Source organism: Notamacropus eugenii, chromosome 1, assembly GCF_028372415.1.
Source record: "Notamacropus eugenii isolate mMacEug1 chromosome 1, mMacEug1.pri_v2, whole genome shotgun sequence".
Taxonomy (NCBI): domain Eukaryota; kingdom Metazoa; phylum Chordata; class Mammalia; order Diprotodontia; family Macropodidae; genus Notamacropus; species Notamacropus eugenii.
In genome coordinates, this window is record NC_092872.1 from 393,485,365 (window position 1) to 393,504,462 (window position 19,098).

At 37.2% G+C, this 19,098-nt stretch overlaps 2 protein-coding genes across 2 annotated transcripts; one reads left to right on the forward strand and one right to left on the reverse strand.

The window, feature by feature from the left end:
- Positions 1 to 1,877: 1,877 nt before the first annotated feature.
- Positions 1,878 to 9,960, forward strand: CCNG1 (cyclin G1). Its single transcript, XM_072630904.1, has 7 exons — positions 1,878 to 2,123; positions 2,976 to 3,239; positions 5,192 to 5,445; positions 6,808 to 6,886; positions 6,968 to 7,066; positions 7,231 to 7,425; positions 8,577 to 9,960. Exons 2-6 carry the CDS (start codon positions 2,976 to 2,978, stop codon positions 7,420 to 7,422), a joined length of 888 nt encoding a protein of 295 aa, XP_072487005.1. The 5' UTR covers positions 1,878 to 2,123; the 3' UTR covers positions 7,423 to 7,425; positions 8,577 to 9,960.
- Positions 9,961 to 11,090: 1,130 nt separating this feature from the next.
- NUDCD2 (NudC domain containing 2) lies at positions 11,091 to 19,009 on the reverse strand. Its single transcript, XM_072630905.1, has 4 exons — positions 18,386 to 19,009; positions 15,261 to 15,309; positions 14,878 to 15,029; positions 11,091 to 11,873 (listed from the first exon to the last, which is right to left on the reverse strand). Exons 1-4 carry the CDS (start codon positions 18,572 to 18,574, stop codon positions 11,790 to 11,792), a joined length of 474 nt encoding a protein of 157 aa, XP_072487006.1. The 5' UTR covers positions 18,575 to 19,009; the 3' UTR covers positions 11,091 to 11,789.
- Positions 19,010 to 19,098: the final 89 nt, after the last annotated feature.

Sequence of the window (19,098 nt, forward strand, 5' to 3'; positions counted from 1 at the left end):
TTTCAGTATACACCTATATAGACACTTGTCCACTGAAATTGAGCTTGTTCAATATTATATATGCAGGGGACAGACAAGATGATGGACAATGAGCCCCAGAGTTGAAAAGGAAGAAGAAAGTGGTCTGGATTACATTTAGGGAATTGAAAAGTACTTTTACTGAACCTAAGCTTCTCATGACAGTAAAGGCTCATCTTTTCAGTATAACCTTTCATCAGTCTTGCTGTATGTCAGTGAAACCTAGAACACCATTGCCTAGAAACTAAATATGGGCATCTAAAGAGAAATTGAAAGGTTGATCTTGTGAAAGTAACATATCATCAATAAGGAACTTTAAAGACAAAGGATGTCACCAAAAAATTATATGAAATCTTAGTCATATAGTAATAACAAGGTAAGAATGAGGGAGGACAAGTAGATGGCCAAAATGCTTTACTGATACTTGTCAATGTGGGGAGAAAAAGAGGATAGCCCCCATAACATTGGGTGGACCCCCTGGGGTAAACTTTCAAAAGGACATGGATAATTACACAAGCTGATCCAGCACTGAGGACTTTTTATATAATTGTTAATACAATGACAGAAATTTTTAATACCAAATGTAATATGGATTGCCACTCCCTTAAATGATCCTTGTAATACCAGAATTTCAGTAATATCCTTACATTCCTACTCTTTTTCATGGGTGGCAAGCTTGCTACCCTGTTATCTCAATTAAAGACAATTTATTCTTCAACTCATGGTTTTGATTTATTTCTTACATAGCTTTGAAGAGCAGAGAGTCACCAGTTACTACTACTTCAAGTAAGAAAGCAGACCAGTGGGCTTTAACCATAAGCCCTGGTTTTGAAAGGTCCAGGCTGCAGGCATTGCCATCTTACCTTCAGCTGAACATTAAGAATTTGAGGGCTATGTCATCCACCTGGTGTATCCTAAAGACTACCAGGACTTTCTATCCTACCCACAATTGACTCCTTTTACAAATATAGTATTTCCTCATCTGAATTATTTTGAGAGCAGAGGCTGTTTAGCTTTTCTATTTATATCCCCAGGCCTTAGCACAGTGCTTGCTACATAGTAAGGACTTAATAAATGCTTTAAGCATTCATTCATTCATCCACTCATTCAGTTCAGTCTTATCTTACTCAGAGTGACTCCATTTGGGGTTTTCTTGGCAAAGATTCTGGAGTGATTTGCCATTTTTCTCCAGTTCATTTTACAAATGAAGCAAACAGAGTAAGTGACTTGTCCAGGGTCATACAGCTAGTAAGTCTCTGAAGCCAGATTTGAACTTAGGAAAATGAGTCTTCCTGATTCCAAGCCCAGAACTCTATCCACTATGGCACCTAGCTGCCCCATTCGTTAATTACAGACTTTCCTTACATTCCTTCACTACAGTATTAAAATCAAGGGTAAAGTTACTGAATTTTTGGGGGTGAAAAATAAAAACCCAAAATAACCACTTCTAGCACCAACTATTGAATTAGTGAATTAGAATAGCTCAGGGCTAAAATTTTTCCCTTAAAGGAAACTTCCAGTAAATTCTGGAACTAGATTCAACCAATCAAGGCCGAATTCTGGGACCACATCGAGGGGAGGGGCTTGTGGGTGCGGTTCTTAGCTCCACCCCTCTCCATATTTAGTCCCTAGGGACGTGTGGCTTTCGGTGGGAGGGAGCTCAGTTTCAGCCAGTAGGAAACTTGATCTAAAGCTGAAGGAATCGGCGCTGTGATTGGTTGATTTTTTCTTCTTCCCGCCCCCTCTCCCTAATTTCCACTCTAGGCTAGTCCAGACCCAACCTTTACCGTCCCGCGGGACGAGGAGCGCCAATCAGCGCTAAGATTCAGAGGACCCAGAGGAAAGCCCCTCCTTCCTATATATAGCTGGGCCGGCCCTGCCCCGCTGCCTCAGCGCTCCGCGGACTGGGGCTGGTATCCTTCTCAGCTCGCTGGAGCCGCTGCCCCGTGAGCCCCCTCCATTATCTCCCCCCCGGGCCCCTCTCCTCTCCCTTATATAGTTCCCGCGTCGTCCGGGACGTTTGGACTAATTTTTCAGGGTGAGGAGAGGACAGGCCCCGGGGGGGAGGCCTGCTACCGAGGAAGAGCTGCCGCGAGGAGCTCAAGGTGAGGGTCGGGCGGCCCGGGTCGTTGGCAGCGGGCGGTTGGAGCAGTTGGAAGGTTTTTGGCTTTGGTGGGGCGGAGTGGGTTGGGCTGGGGGGCCTTTGGCACCTTGGGGCGGGGGATTGTCGGGGCTGAGGCGGGGAGTGAGGAGGCTCTGAATGTGGGATGTTCACCAGATACAGCGACGCCCATTCCCTCCCCCGATACCCCAGTTCCAGTTCTCTTCCCTGAGTCTCTGGCTTTGTCACCCCAAGTTCCCTTTTTCACCACCTGCAAGTCAGGATTTCTTTCCGTCTCCGCCCCTAGGCCTTTGTTGTTACCCCCGACCTTGTTTCTTGCCCCGCAGCCCTGTCTCTTCCCCCAAAGTTCCCTGTTTTCTCCCCAGATTTCCGTCCTCTGTCTCTATTCCACCTTCCCCGCAGTCCCTATCCCCAATCCAGCCCCACTCCTCTAGTTTCCTCCCGTTTACCCCCCTTCCCTTTCTCTTCCCCCTCCGGCCCCCGCCTCCCCCGTCACCCCCTCCCCCGGAGGAGCCTCGGGGGAAGCACTAGCCTAGACATGTCTGCGCCAGGTGGAAGTGGAGGCGTTCCCCACCCCGCACACGTGTCTCGCTCCGCCCCCCGCGGCTGTTAATGGGGTGGGTGGGAATAAAAGGAAGCGGATTTGAAAGGCTTTCAGGGTTTCTCGATTTTCTGCGTTGCTCCCTCGAGGATATCAACCATTCTCATCCCAAGTAAACGTCTCTGGGGAGAAGTCCGGAGCCATAGCCTTACCAAGGAAAGGGCTACCCCGCCCCCACTCCCTTTTCTGACCTCTTGTCTTACCGCTTCTTGCTCGGTCTTGCACTATATATAGATGATAGAGGCACTGGTAACGACTGAAGCTCAGAAACTGCTGCACCAGCTGAATGTTCTGTTGGAACAGGAGTCCAGATGTCAGCCAAAGGTCTGTGGCTTGAGACTAATTGAATCTGCTCATGATAATGGCCTTCGGATGACAGCAAGACTGAGGGACTTCGAAGTGAAAGACCTTCTTAGCCTAACTCAGTTCTTTGGCTTTGACACAGAGACTTTTTCTCTAGCTGTGAATTTACTGGACAGATTTCTATCCAAAATGAAGGTATGTTTTTAAAGTATCTCATACTGAATGCTACTTGATTCGGGGTATCTGAGATGAAACGTTGAGTTGATTCATGACCAGGATCCATTCGACTAGCATTTTTTAAAGTATCTCTTAGGTGCTAAACTAGACTGGGGAGACAGAGACAAAGACAAAACTTTAGCCCCTGCATTTAAGTAGTTTACATTCCAGTGGGAGAATGGACATGTTAGTCTCCTCCATTTATATATATATATGTGTGTGTGTGTGTGTGTATGTGTAATGATATAAAATATATACAAACTAAACTGTATAAACTTGACCTTTTTTCATCATCCTTTTAAAACACTGTTATACTGTTCACTAGTATTATTTACAAAAGAAAGAGGTGACCCATAATTATTAATATAAATTTGCACAAAAATTTAGAACTTTAATATTAACTTTAGAATTTTCTGAATAACACATTTCTACATTTTAACAGAACTACTGTTGGATAAGGCAAGACTACTGGGTATTTGACTTCACTTTATGTTATTGTTAAAATATAAACATTTTGGGGGACAGATTACAAGATTGAAAATAAGAATTTGGGGTGACCCATGAATATTCAATATTCTAGGTGGTTCCACTTCAGCCTCCTTAAAGATTTCCTGTCTTTATGAACCATTTTAGCCATGAGGGATGATAGTCCTATTCTTGATGACTGGGCAGATTCACAGGATCATAGTTCTAGAAAAGGCCTCAAAAACCATCTAGTTAAATCCTCTTATTTTACAGATGCAAAAATCGGTATCACACAAGTAGAATCACAGATAGGTTTTGAACCCAGGTCTTTTGACTCTAGACTCTTTAGTGTACCACATTGCCTCCTTCCATCTGTATGCAATTAAGTAAAAAGACTTGTTTATTAAGAGTCCTCATTTGTGTAATTTCTGCCTACCCCAGAAAAATGAAAATAACTAATCTGCTAGCTTTTCAACACGTAGCCCAGAATGCATTTTTTAAAGATTGGCATGTTACTCAACAAATTATTATTTGCTGTAAGTTACAAAAGATACAAAGCTGACCAAGAGTTTAATGTGAGCCTCACAAATAATAAGGCTGGGGGTAAAATGCCATAGGTATGAAATAATTGATATTCAGAAGAGGGAGCCGTCAAATTGAGTCTGGGGGATCACTTAAACTTTGAAAGATAGGTAGGATTTCACCTGACATAGACTGGGAATAACGTGTGATTGCTCTTGTTCATAAGTATTACTATATTGTATTTGTGGTATCACAAACTTCATAGTTGTGTAAATTGAAGAATATACTTCAGTAATCTAAATTACTAAAAAATACTTTCTAGAAAATTTAAACCTAGCTGGATTGATTTGAGAATCAAGTGCTTAGAATGGGATAGTACCTTTCTTCCAGGTGTAAAAATAATGTTCTTTAGGAAAGACAAAGCTTAATAATTGTGGTCCAACTATTATTACTTATTAATATTATTATAATATTAAATTATTATTTAAGGGTTGACCAGAAAACATTTTCATTAATAATGCTTTATGTAGGGAAAGCATATTTCTGTGATTAGAAGCTTACTGTGCACAGAATGCTTCCTTCCCTTATTAATTTTGTTTATAGTCCTTAATGGGCAAGTCATTTGTGTTCCATAGTCATAGATTATACCCTTTCTCCTAGAAAATAAATAATCTAAAAATCCAGGTGAGAGATGAGAATGCAGGCAGATGAGTATGAATGAAACTGTTCAAATTTATCATTTACAGTTATAAAAAATAGCCTAAGTATTTGCCATATGGAGGCTGAATCCAATTTGTCTATAAAGAAGGATCATAATAAAAATGAAGAAAGTTGCTTAGAAATGTTGATATGTGTTTGATTTAAAAATCATGGAGACTCAACATTTTAAGTTGATTCTTCATTTAAATATGGAACGTCAATATTTTGGGTTGTTTGTTTTGTAGGTACAGCCCAAACATCTTGGATGTGTGGGATTAAGTTGCTTCTATCTGGCTGTGAAATCGACAGAGGAAGAGAGAAATGTCCCATTAGCCACTGATTTGATACGAATAAGTCAATACAAATTCACAGTTTCTGATCTGATGAGAATGGAAAAGATTGTGTTAGAGAAGGTGTGTTGGAAAGTCAAAGCTACTACTGCCTTTCAGTTTCTACAGCTCTATTATTCACTTATTCATGAAAACTTATCATTTGAAAGGTATGTAATTTGTATTTTTAAAGTAGTTTTACAAAATACAGTGGTACAGTTTCCACATGCTGGTCATTAATATTATGGAATAATTTTAATCATTTAGATATTTTAATACTGAAAAGACAATTAATGAAAAACTATTTCAGCCTTCTGCCTCAGTAGCATCCATTTAAAAAAATCAAATGTTTAGATATGTAGTTAATGCCTCCCTGTAAGACATTGGTGGATAATCTTTGGGTCCTTTGACCAAAGAGCTTGTGCATCATCAAATTTTCCAGCCCCAGACTAAACTACCAGTTTACAATCTTTCACAAATCAGAGAAAAAGAACTTCAATTGTCACCTAATTGTCACCCATAGCATTTTTAAAGAGTTAAAAAAGATAATTTTGGTTTTTGTGGCACGATGATGCTTCATTTGACTAATGTTAGGCATTAGTAGTCAAGGTTTCTTTGTTTTTGGACATATTCAGAAATGTCACTAGAACTGAATAGCATTATTTTTTTTTTTAATTCATAATAGTCATGTTAACAAAAAAAAAAGCCTCAAGAAAGATAAAGTAAAAAAAAAAAGTGCTTCAATCTATATACAGACATCATCAGTTCTTTCTCTGGGGATGGGGACAGAGTTTTTCATCATAAGTTTTTCAGTTGTCTTGGATCATTGTATTGCTGAAAATAGCTAAATCATTTACACCTAGTCATCTTACGATATTGCTTGTTACTTTGTACATAGTACATTTCACTTTGCATCTGCCCATGCAAGTCTTTTCAGGTTTTTCTGAGAGCATCCTGCTCATCATTTCTTATAGTACAATAGTATTCCATCATAATCATATACCACAACTTGTTCAGCCATTCCCCCAGGTGATGGGCATCCCCTCAGTTTCTAATTCTTTGCCCCCAGAAAAGAGCTGCTATAAATATTTTTGTGCATATAGGTCCTGTACCTTTTTTTTTAAATCTGTTTGGGGATACAGACCTAGTAGTGGTATTGCTAGGTAAAAAGGTACATATGGTTTTATATCCCTTTGGACATAATTCCAAATTGCTCTACAGAATGGTTGAATCAGTTTACAGTTGCACCAACATTTTTCACTTACCTTTTTTGTCCTGTTAGCTAATCTAACAATAATGAGATTGTACTGCAGAATTGTTTTAATTTGCATTTCTCCAATTAATAGAGAATTTTTTCATACGGTTATTGATAGCTTTGATTGAATAGCATTATTTTAAAGGAAGCAAATTCAGTTTTAAACTTCATTTTCTTGCTGTGACTAAAAGTTTATGATAATTTTCTGAAGGTTTTGTCTTTTGATTTGACAGTGGATTTTATGCAGATAATTTTACTTTTATTTCTTCTCTTGAAGGAGAAAGAACTTGAGTTTTGAAAGACTGGAAGCTCAGCTTAAGGCATGCCACTGTAGGATTATGTTTTCTAAAGCAAAGGTAAATACTTAAAGACTAAATCTACTGATATATAACCCTATTTTTACATGTAATACTTATTACAAATTTTATCTCATTTAGCCTTCTGTATTGGCATTGTCTATAATTGCACTGGAGATTCAAGCACAGAAATTTATAGAATTGACGGAAGGAGTAGAATGTCTTCAGAAACATTCCAAGGTATGTATTTGTCATTTGCTCAAATCCTATAATAGCTGACCATTTGTAAATATATCTCCTAAAGCAAAAACGAAATGTTGTATATTTAAGTAGATCCTTTTTTTCAGATAAGGAAGATACATGATATTATTAATTTCAGCAATATTTGAAATGTTTTCATGCAGATAAATTGCAGAGATCTGACCTTCTGGCAGGAACTTGTAGCAAAGTGCCTAACCGAATACTCATCAAACAAGTGTTCCAAACCAAATGTTCAGAAGTTGAAGTGGATTGTGTCTGGGCGTACTGCACGTCAGTTGAAGCATAGTTATTACAAAATCGCTCATCTTCCAACAATCCCTGAAACTGGGTCTTAATAGGTAATTTGCCTCTAAATTATTTTTGCAATTAGAATCTATTAGTGCCATAACTTTTCCCCTTAGGGGTTAAATACTAATTTTCATTGTATTAAATATTCATATATCATTGTAGAAACCTTATAAATGACATTAGACTGAGAAAGCTAAGGGGACATTGACCTTTTAAAGCTATCATGTCTGCTATGTGCAAGGCACTGCTATACAGGAATTTGGGGTTTTTTTTCAATATTATTGATGTACCTAAGGCTTTGCATTTAGACATGGGATCAGTGGGATTAGCCTTCCTCAGATTTTATACAAAAGACAAATTTAAGAAAACAATTCTTCAAAAAATCTTGAATCCTAAGCGTGAACAAAACCATAGTGAATTAAAATTACCATCAAAATAATTACTCATTTTAAGATGGAAATTATTTACAATATTCACTTGTGAAACATGTCTGAGTAGCATACTTTTAATTGTTTCTTTCTCTATATATACATGCATTTAACTCCAATGTAATTCAAAGCTCTGCATTGAAGGGTCTTCCCTCTGAAAGCTTTTCAAAAAGTCTGTATCCTTGCGGGGGTGCGGTTCATAATCTGTTCACTCTACAGATCTTATTTGCTTTATACTAATCTTAATTTGATACTCAGGAGAAAAAAGATCCATTATAAGAATAGGAGATTTGGGGATTTTACCTCCTACAATACCTCTTCCCCTTTCACCCTCCCCATCAAATTCTTTTTAACCTGTGTTAAAAAAAAAAAAAAATCAAAGTGAATCTGTTTTTACAGTGTTTTGTGAGTTTCATTAAACCCCTAGAAAATTGGGAGGTGTCACCAACAAAAAAAAAACAAACTATAATACATAATCCTGATATAATATGCTATACGCAAAGAATACAAACTTTACGTATACTGCCTACCTAAAATTTTAAACATTTTTCATTAAAAAGTCATCTTTTTTTCCCCACTTCCTTAAATTTTATATTTATAACAGGTGTAGAAAAGTTTTTTTTTTTCAAATTAAAAAAAAATCATTCCATCATTAAAGTTCTTGAAATGATTTGTGATTCTAAAACTTTAGATGTGAATGAGTCATTTTAAAATTTATCACATGCCATGTACTTTTGTAGGCTTCTAATAGCTTATTTCCTTTGTCTCAATAGGATTGTTATGGTGAAGAAATTCAAGTATTTTGAAGACTTATTTCACATCAGAATTGTGAACTCCAATATCAGAATGGATTTAAGCTGTGAAGCCTGAAACATAGCAATTAGGTTTAGCATTGATGTTTTCAGACTTGAGGGGAAAACAGGCTATAGTTGGAAATTGATTATGTGTGCTGCAGTTGGAAATGTGTTCAGGACTAAATTATGATCTTTTGAAGCATGTTTATAAAAACTAAAACTCAAATGTGAAACCCTAATGTAGAATAAGGATGGGAGACTTATACTGTGAATTGACAGTTAATATTGATCCAATCTAGTAGTATCTGGATCAATATACTGATTATAAGTAGTATTGATGGCAAGGTGTGATTGATTTTAATTGATATTATTTGAATTGTGATGCAAGTTCATATCAAAACAGATCAACTTAGGAAAAATGGTATGATGCACTTTAGTATAGTCAGGGTTACTAGTCTTTGAGGCAGTATAAACAACCTTGTTGAAGCCTTATACAACTAGATAATCCAATAATTCTAAAGATTTATTTTTGTTTGGCATATTTTTTTCATTTAAATTTGATTATAAAATTCTATTTAAGTTGTAGACAGATGTTAAATTTAAGTGATCTTCAACATTATCCTAGGGAACAAGTGATACGTTATGCAAAGTTTTATACAGAATGATTTTTATCTCAATATCTAGCCCCTTAGAAGAAAATTAATTTCTCTTATTCAAGCAACTTATAGTCTATCAATCCGAAACCTTAGCTGTGCCCTTCTAACATAATATATGCTAATGCTAACACTCTAGAGCTTTTAAATAAGGATTATGGTTGGACCCTTAGTATTGAGCTTTGTATTTAAAGCAATACATATAGGGTATGCTGTTGTCACAATGCTCCTGTAACAAGTCAGTTTAGATTACGGTGACTTGTCTATCCAGATTCAAGTATGCAGCAGTTTAATTGAATTTCAGTTATGTAGTAGGAGGAGCACTTGAGGCTGGTTGTAGGTTAATGAATCTAAATTGACATATTAGGGTTGGGAAAGCATGTAGTTAATCAGTGCAGTATATAGCTTAACTTCCACAATAGCTATAACCAGTTCAAATTTCCCTTTGATGACATCATGTTGTGGGGAGAAAACTTCCCTTTTAAAGATAAATAAGCCAAAGAACCACAGTATGTCTCGTATGTCTTATGCTTCATTTTGTAAAGCATTTTGCAGATGCACTCTTCAATTACTCCTAAACACCTGATTCATTGAAGAATTTCCTTTCGAATTCATCAATGCAAACTTAAGTTGGCTGAAGTAACCTAAACAAAGTACCACTATGTTGGGGTACTAAGAAAGTGACCTTTCAATAAAATTATTGAAATGTATTGTCTGGAATGTGTTTGTACATGACTAAAATTATCTCAAAACTCACAATTGGGTATATCCTAACAACAAGAAGATAAAGCAAACAATTTCTACTAGGTTCTGGTACCTGGTATAGATGAAAGAGCGTTGACCTGGGAATTTGGAGTCTTGACTGCTATTTCAAGCTCTATGAGACTGTCACTACAGGTACTAACACAATGAGTTTTAGAATAGAAAGGACCTCAGAAGTAATTAAGTCCAATTTATATTTGAAGAATCTCTTTTACATCCCCTGCTTTTAAAAAGACCTCCAGAGAAGGTGACCCAAAATGAAGTACCCTTTTAACTTTTGGAGAGCTCTGGTATGAAGTTTTTTTGTTTTTTGTTTTTTTTTTTACAAGATAAAATATACCATTCTGCTATTTGTACCTTAGCGTTCCTACTTCTGACCTTTGAAGAAGTAAAAGTCTGTGACAACTCTTCAAACGCTTGTTGACAAGAAAAGTGTAGTTAAACTCTGGAGTTCGTTTAAAATCATGTAACCTAGCTCAACAATGGAAGTCAGGGGCTCTTAATCTTTTTTCATATCACGAGTAGTGCTTTAGCAATCCAATGAAGCCTATGAACCCTTGGAAAAGAAAAATTTCAAATGTATAAAATCTTTAAAATTACAAAGGAAATCAATATAACTATAACTATATGAAAAATATCCCCAGGTTAAGAACTTGCTTTAGGTGAAATATAGAGACCCAGACAACCTGGAATTTGGCTTTCCGTACTGGCCACTTCTAACGTCTTCACTGCCAAGAAAATTTGTCTTCTTGGGTTGTAGATCATTTAGTAATCTGTAGTGGATAATAAAAGTATTAGGCCTCAGTCCTTCTACTTGCTCAGCAATCTAGAGATTGGAGGTTTGAAGGACTAGAAATTGTCCTTGCCTTCCATTCATCTTTTAATTTGTTTCCCAAACAATCACAGTTACATCCAAATACTTGGTTTTATATAAAACTAGAAAGAAATATCAGCACTCTTGATTTTCATAAAATAGTGACTTGGTACAACAAAATGACACTGTTCTTGGCTTACACAAAGTAACTTTTACCCCTAATGATCCTGTCATAGATTGCTATGATGAACCATAGGCAACTAATGATTGTTAAAATTGTTTATTGGGTTACATTTAGGTTCATAAGAAAAATACTTTCTTTAACATGAAGTCTTTAAACTACATTTTTTGCTAATTTCACTTTTTTATCTCCCTCTTCCCTAATGCCCAGAAAAGAAAAAGGCATTTAACTAGTCTGAAACTGAAACAGAACTGTGTTTCATAGGATTATACCAGTTTAAGAATCAGATTTTATTTTTTCATCATTATTGGACTTTCATTCACCAAGGTGAATCGTTTCACTTTGGTACTCTAAAATCGGTGGGTAACACCTATCCCATTTTTGGAATTAGAAAGCTTTATTGACAGTTATTCTGAATTACAGTTATTCTGAATTACAGTTTTCCAAAGAAAAACAATTTCCTCTGAAGGCACACGAGCTTTGCATGATTATGGCCCACTGCTTAACAAATTAATGAGTTCAAGATCTGTTTAAAATGTCCTGTTGAGCAAAGTAAGTCCAAAAAAAGACCATTTCTCCAGAAAAGTTTTCCATTGAAATTAAGAATGTTTTCTATGTAAACTACATTTTGAATGCATTCTTTGAAGTCATATTTAAATGTGTTTTTGTTTTTACAATTCTCATTCAGTTGTGTAGGCAAATTTTCTTCAATCACATAATCCAATCCTTTTACATTGGCAACATCTTCTAGGGTCCATGGAACATAGTTAAAATGGCAGTTCTTATTTTTCAAGACTAGAAAAATCTGGTCCACCTTTACTGTAGTTTCCTGAGATTTCTGCTCCACTGAAGTCAAAACCAGGGTTCTGAAAGGAGGAAAGAGATTACTAAATTTACATCTCTTATATAAAGTTTACGTACAACAATATGTACATTTAAGTGAAGAATGAGCCAGAAACTGCTAAGCAAAAGTGCATCAGTATTTATTCTCAAGGCACTTACATTTTACTACCTGGATTAACATGTTCATATTAAATACAAAATACGAATAAAGTGTGACTTCATTGGGGGGTGGCAGAAAAGGAGTGTTAGAAGAAGTAGTACTTTACCTGAAATTTGAAGGGAACCCTTTATGATTCGAAGGAGGAAGTAAAGGGAGACTATTTCAAGCAAATGGAAATGGCATGGAGGCAAGGAGATGCAAGTGATGCAGACAAGTAACAAATAGCAGATAAGTAAGTTTGGTTGGAAGGTAGGATATAGGAGAAAGTAACATGTAATTAGCCTAAAGATTGCCTGGAACAAAACATGAACTTTAAATGCCAAAAACAATTTTTATTTCATTAGAGGCAATGGGAAGTCACTGAAGTATTTTTGAGTTAGAGAGAGAGGAAGGTTGGGTCATAGATTTGGGTGGTCACCTGGATAGAGATGAGTTGAACCCAAGGGACTTAAGGAGATTACCAAGAAAATGGGGAGACAAGGGTTAGGGCCATGGATGATGATCCTGGAAAGAAGACTGAAAAAGATTGGTCTGATAAATAACAACCAACAAGAACGAATGTCATGAACACACAGAAAGAGAATCTCCACCAGGTAGACTGAGAAAAAGCCACCGGATTTAGCAATAAAGGGCTCACTGATAATCTTAGACATTTTGATTGGGTATGCAGAGATGGAAGCCATGTTATCCAGTTCTGAAAACAGTGAGTGTAAATATTTCTGAGAGTTTGTGAAAGAATAGTGATAAAGGTCAGCCTTAAAGGATGGTAATATCAACTGAAGGTTTTTAAAGGACAGGGAAGAATCGGACCAGGTATGAAAGTGATCAACAAGCATTTGTTATGCATTTATATACCAGACACATATACATGTAGAATAGATACAAAATATATGCAAAACTAACACAAAGTAATTGGGGGAAGGGACATAAGGTGGAGGGGATACAGAAAGTCACCATCTAGGAGGCAGCACTTGAATTGAGCTTTGAAAGGGGAAGGATTTCTGAAAGGGAGAGGAAGGGAAAATAGAATTTTGGTTATGGTAAAGCATATAGACCAGTTTGGCAAGACCATAGAGTCTGTGAACAGGAATAATGGTAAAGCCCTTTAAATGCCAAACAATGGAGTCCATTTGAACCCAGAGGGAACAGGGAGCCACTTGGAGCTTCTTGAGCAGGGGAATGACATGGTCAGAAATGTGCTTTAAGTCAGCTGTATGGAATATAAGACTAGAGGAAGAAAGACCAATTAGGAAGTCTCTGCAACAGTCCAGGTGAAAAGCAATACGGATGTGAAAGTGTGGCTCTGGTTTAGAACAGAATAAAGGGGACACATGAAAGATGGGGAGGTGACAAGACTTGGTAACAGAATAGACAGGAAAGTAAAGAGTAGAAGATAACTGAGGTAAACTGTATGACCTTACAGGATGATAAAGGTACCTCAGACAAAAACAGGGAAGTTGTAAGGTATCAGTTTAAAGGGAAAGGAAATGAAATTGGTTGGGAAATGCCAAATTTGATTTGCCCATAGGACAAGGAAGTGCAGAAGTGCATCAGGCTGCTAGTGTAGCAGCCTAGAGATGTAGATTTAGGAGTAACCCGCACAGAAATGATATTAGAACCTATGACAACTAATGAGATCATCAAGAGAGATTATAAAGAGAAGAGAACAGGGCCTAGTACTAAGCCTTAGAAGGCAGGACAGCTGAGGAGCCAGTGTATGAGAAGTTGAAAATTAAGAAACAGAACAGGGTAAGAAAGGGACAAAGTACCAGAAGAGAATGGAAGAGATAGAGTACATGTTTACACTGGAAAGGAGAAGGACTACCTCATTCTCTGAGACTATAGCAACTGCAAGGATGGAAGATGACGCTGAGGTTATATGAGATTTTGTAATTGGAGAAGACATTTGTTAAGAATGGCCTAAATTTTTTCCACAAAAAGAGTCAAAGACTCATGTTGAGAAGAGGAGGAAAGACGATGATGAAGGGTTTGAAAGAAAACAGAAGATTTAGAACAGTTGATGTGGGCAATGTAAGAGAAATCTGATCAGAGAAGAAAAAGGATTTGTAGAAAACTACTTAGACTGGATAACGGATTTGCAGTGGACCCAGCTGGCCCAGTTTTAAGACTTTCTCTAACAGAATTCAGCAACCAGGCAAGCAAAAGCAGAGGTAGTGGATGATGAGACTAATTCAAGACTGGAGTTTGGAAAGGAAAGAACATTGACTAGACAACAGTTGAAGAAGGGAACCAAGGGTTGAGCATAGTGTAAAGTTAAACAGGTCAAAATATTTTCATGGGAGGAAAGTTAAGACCAAAACAGGAGGATAACCTGGAGTAACAGAGAGAGGGGGTGTTTCAGTGAATTCTCAAAATATATTTAGGGAAAATGAGGTACAGAGAAACTATAAAGACAAGAGGTGATAAAAGGGAAAAAATTATGGATTTAGGAGGTGATGAGATAATTTGTCTATGTGTGGCTGAGGTGAAACAAAGGTGCAGATCATAGGAGTTGAGGAGGCTGATAGGAAGCAACAGTTATTGAGAGATCAATATGTAAGCTGAAGTCTTCAAGTATTAGTACAGGAACTGGGATGGAAAGAAAGAGTAATATTACAAGCCTAGTACTGAACTCCAGGAGAAAGAGAATGAATAATCTGAGGTCAGTGATTGCTACCAAAATCTGCTTGAGTGACATATCTGGAATAAGTGAACTTTATAAGAGAGGTTACTGAGCGATGTAGTATATGAATGAACAAATTTAAAATGAATAAAACAAAGACTTTCTATAAAGGCTCAATGTGTACAGCTATTATGTGGATTTAACACATGCTGAATACAGGAATTCATAAATTCATGTGACTTACTTCTTTTTGGAATCTCTCCAGGGTAAGTTTCCTTTGCATTTGGTCCTGTACCCATGGGTCAGCTGCATATTCGGTTTCTAAGAGAGAGGTCCAACAATTTGCTGCATCTCTCTTTGTCTTGGTAAGAACTATGCGGACCATTTTTCTGTCCTCTATAAGAAAAATTACAAATTATGAAATTATAATTTATCATTGTATTTAACTTTTCAAAATCCTTCAGGTTGTCATGGGAAATATTTTTCAACCAACTTTAGCTGCTATGTTTTTAAAGATATAAGGACAAAGTAATATAGTTTAGAGGGGTCAAGGGGGTATCTGATCCAAAAACAATATATGCCAAAAGTATGCTAAATGGAGTTTTCAAATGTAGCAGATATCCTTACCTAATGTCCACGTTCCCTCATCAGCTATTGTAGAATCAAAGAGTTTGCCCTGAAAAGAGAAATTTGCAAGATTGCCCTAAAACGTTGCAATTCACTGAATATAAAAATCAATGAAAATTTTTTTTTTTAGTAATTTAATATATATATATCATAATTTTTCAACACTTCTGTATTGTCACAGAGAGGCAGAATAGCATAATGGATAGTGAGACAGCTTTGAAGTGAGGGAGACCTGGGTTCAAAATCTTTCATATCCTGGCTGTGTAAATCTGGGTAAGTCACTTAATCTCTTGTAAACTCTAAGAGTAAAGTCTCAGAACAATTGCAGATTTGCAATGGTAGAGGGAATTTCTTTATTAGGTGATTCCTGCACCAAGGAAATGACAAGTCTGGACCAAAATAAAAACAAACCAAACCAAACCCCAAACACTGCTTTATTTTCTGATGTTGACTCATCATATTGATAGTTATATACCATTGGGACAGACTAACTGTACTACCATAATACAGTATTAAACTCACAGTAAACTGGATGGACATTTAAGAAGGGCCTCAAGTATTTTGGGACAAGTGTGGATGGACTGGGATTTGCATCACTGAAGAAAATATCCACTGATCAATTGGAGCATAAGTGCTTATTTTTTAAAAAGCCATCAAATTTTTAGCAATTTACTTAATTCCTATACATAAGAAAACTTTTCTTAAGAAAATTTATGGTTTTAACAACTCTTGTTGCAGAGGGATTGAACTCTGTTTTTTAAAACCATGCCTAACATAAGATAGATGGAACCAAGTAAAACCATACCAATAAAGAATCATCCTAATTATAAAACTAAAGCATTCTGTTTTTCAACAGATGGGTAGACACTTTTAGGTCACATGTTGGGCAACGCCATAAAACTAGTAAGACTCTATAAAGACTCTGTAAAGCCTTATAACACGTCAGAGAGTTTATAAAGAGTCTATATAAAGACTCTTTATAAAGGTATAATTATCTTAAAAATTATGAAACTAGTGTCTGAATATCCCTTAAGAGAAGAATATGGGGACTTGAATTCAAAGAACTTCTCTAACTGAGACACAAGTGAATGGATGCTCCAAGCTTCCCTTTTCCCTTTCCTAAAATAACTTTACTAATAAACAGTTGTCTGTTTGGAAAGCTATAATTAGAATGATATTAAAGAGATATGTCTAGTTATGAGATTTGTAAAGAGTTTTGTTATATAAAATGAAAAATGTTTCTAAAAGAACAGCAACCAATCCCTCATCCCTTTTTAACTTGCTACATCAAAAAACATAATATTTTAAGAAATGTAAAATAGGAGCCTTCTTACGTGAGAAGACATTTATGAAGAAGCCAGAATAGTGTAAGTTTCTAAGGTTTTAAAATAAGGAAACTTTTCTAGAAGCCATGTGAATCCATAAAGGGCTGAAATTGCAAAATTGTTGTTATAATCCAGTGTATTTTGTATAAATTTCCCTTTATGTTGCAGTGCTCAAGGTCCTTTTGCATTTAAAAAAAAAAGATACCTTGTGAAAAAAAAAGATACCTTGTGAAATTCAATTCAATAAACATTAAATAACCAGTGTGTACAAAATCTATGGCTCGATGCTGAACAAAAGAGTAAGTTCTGATAAGATATTATAGTTGATCTGTCTTACACATCCAGGAATAGGAAGAAATTTAACTTCATCATATGTATTGAATTACAATACTATTTTTCAGGGAAAAAGAGTCCTCTGTCTTGTGTTGTATGAAGTACCTTTCTCATTAATAAAAGAAAAGGAACAGAAATATAATGTACTGTATAGATGTTAGAGTCTAAGTCAAGTTCAAATAACACCCCTTCACAGAAAAAGTAAGTTTAGAGGAGGTGGTTGGGGATGGAAGATTAAATTATGTTTGGGACATAACCAGATAGAGCTGTCCAAAGATATGAGTCACTTCAATCTGGATGATAGTTGAACCCAAGAGAGCTGATTAGATCAATGAAATGGTGTCCAACTCATAACAAATGCTACATAAAGAGCCCTTCTGGCTACATATTAAGAAAACCACATATGTTATCTATGTTTTATTGCATTTTTGTTTATTTTGTTATATATTTCCTCATTATATTGTAATCTGAATCCTTGCTATTTGCCACTTTTGATCTGAAGGGCCCAGGAAGATGTCCTTAGTTATGTGAAGAGAGGTGATGATAAAAATAAAAGACACCAGTCACTGTACATGAGTGTTTGATACATATAGAGATATTTCTGAAAAGGTGGGGGGAAATAATTTTGAAAACTGAGTATTTTCAATTTACTCCAGTTTATTATTTAAAGGATTTAGCATAGTACAGCAGAAAGAGCACTGGATTTGGTTGGTTTCAGAGGACCTAGGTTTAAATCCTGGTTGTCTCATATATTGCTTGTTACTTTGGGCAAAATCACTTGATCTTAGTGTCCTTAGCCATAAAATAAGGGAATTAGATTAAATGACTTCCAAAAAGTCCTTTCCAGTTCTAAGTCTATGATCCTATTGCAATACCTGTATGACTTGGGGCAAGTAAGTGGATTTCCTTGGTCTCAATTTTCTCATCTGTAAAAAGGAGGGGTTGCACTAGATGATTTCTGAGATTCCTTCCTGCTCTAGAGACTATGATACTTGTTCTAAGTGTGACAAGTTTTCTCCAGAACCGATTTTCTCAACTTCTACCCATATATAGTGCGGACTGCAGTCGACTTTGAAGTTTTCGAGAACAAAGAGGTGAGGAATTCACAAGATTCCTCCAAGTCATAGTCTACACGTTCCCATGGTAACTCTGGGCATCTGACAGCTTTGTTTCAGGGAGTACGACGAGGTCTACCGGAAAAAGAGCTTCCTCTTTCCTAGGCCTAAAACCCCTCTCAGATAAATTAAGTCACCCACTATCGTGCGGAATAATAATAATAATAAATAACAAAGGGTTCGAGGAAAGTTTCCTTTGGAAACGATTAAGAAATCTCTGCCTTTAAGCCAATGAAGTCCTACGGCGTGGTCTCGGGGAAAGGAACGGGGACCCAAGACAGGGTTCGGCTCCGACGCAGGGGTGGGTCCTTTGAGGCTGAGGCCCACGATGTGGACGAAGGGCCGCCCCTACCTTCAGGATCTCCCGGCCTCGCACGGCTAGCTCCACATGCCGACTCTGCAGGACGCACTGGATCTCTTGAGCACGCGTGCCCGGTGGCACCTGGACCTCGATAAACACCTCCTCTAGAGTCTGGTACCACTGGCCCCAGGGCGTCCCACAAGGCACCACCCCGCTTCGCTCCTCAAACGGGGCAGACATTCTTCTCTCAGATTCCAGGGACCCTCTTAGTGCCAACCAAGGTTCTTGGGCGCAGGCGCAGAAGCGTCTCTGTCCTCCCCCTGCCCATAGGTCATAGCGCACGCGCACAGCTCTGTGAAGTTAGGGCGGAAACTGGAGGTTTTTCACTGCGGTGACCATTTTGGTAACTGGCAGAGCTGGAAGTGAAAGAAATAATATTTTGAAGAGATCTAGGAGGGAAATTTGCACAAAAAGAACAGATAAGGAAATACTGTGAAAAGAAAAGACTGAGAGATGGCTAAGTCAGGCGGCAGTCATTACGTTTTCAGATATTCAGTCGAAATTAACATCGCTCAGTCATTGATTGATATGCGCTTGCGCATATTCCATCCGCGCACCAAGCGCCGGAATTCATTCCGGAAATGGCGATTACCCGCGCTCTGCTATAGGTTGAGTTCCTCCAATAGCGAACCTTGATTGCTTGCCCACTTAATTGGTTGGCCGGAGAGGTATGTGCGCATGCTCCTACATACTCCCTGCGAGGA

What these genes read in the sequence shown, in the direction of transcription:
- CCNG1 (XM_072630904.1), top strand. Translation starts at nt 2,976, where the DNA reads ATGATAGAGGCACTGGTAACGACTGAAGCTCAGAAACTGCTGCACCAG. An exon ending in GATTTCTATCCAAAATGAAG is followed by an intron (nt 3,240 to 5,191) that starts GTATGTTTTTAA and finishes TTTGTTTTGTAG; the next exon opens with GTACAGCCCAAACATCTTGG. An exon ending in TTATGTTTTCTAAAGCAAAG is followed by an intron (nt 6,887 to 6,967) that starts GTAAATACTTAA and finishes TATCTCATTTAG; the next exon opens with CCTTCTGTATTGGCATTGTC.
- NUDCD2 (XM_072630905.1), bottom strand. Translation starts at nt 18,574, where the DNA reads ATGTCTGCCCCGTTTGAGGAGCGAAGCGGGGTGGTGCCTTGTGGGACG. An exon ending in GAGGCCGGGAGATCCTGAAG is followed by an intron (nt 15,310 to 18,385) that starts GTAGGGGCGGCC and finishes TTCTCTTTTCAG; the next exon opens with GGCAAACTCTTTGATTCTAC. An exon ending in TGAGGGAACGTGGACATTAG is followed by an intron (nt 15,030 to 15,260) that starts GTAAGGATATCT and finishes TTTTTCTTATAG; the next exon opens with AGGACAGAAAAATGGTCCGC.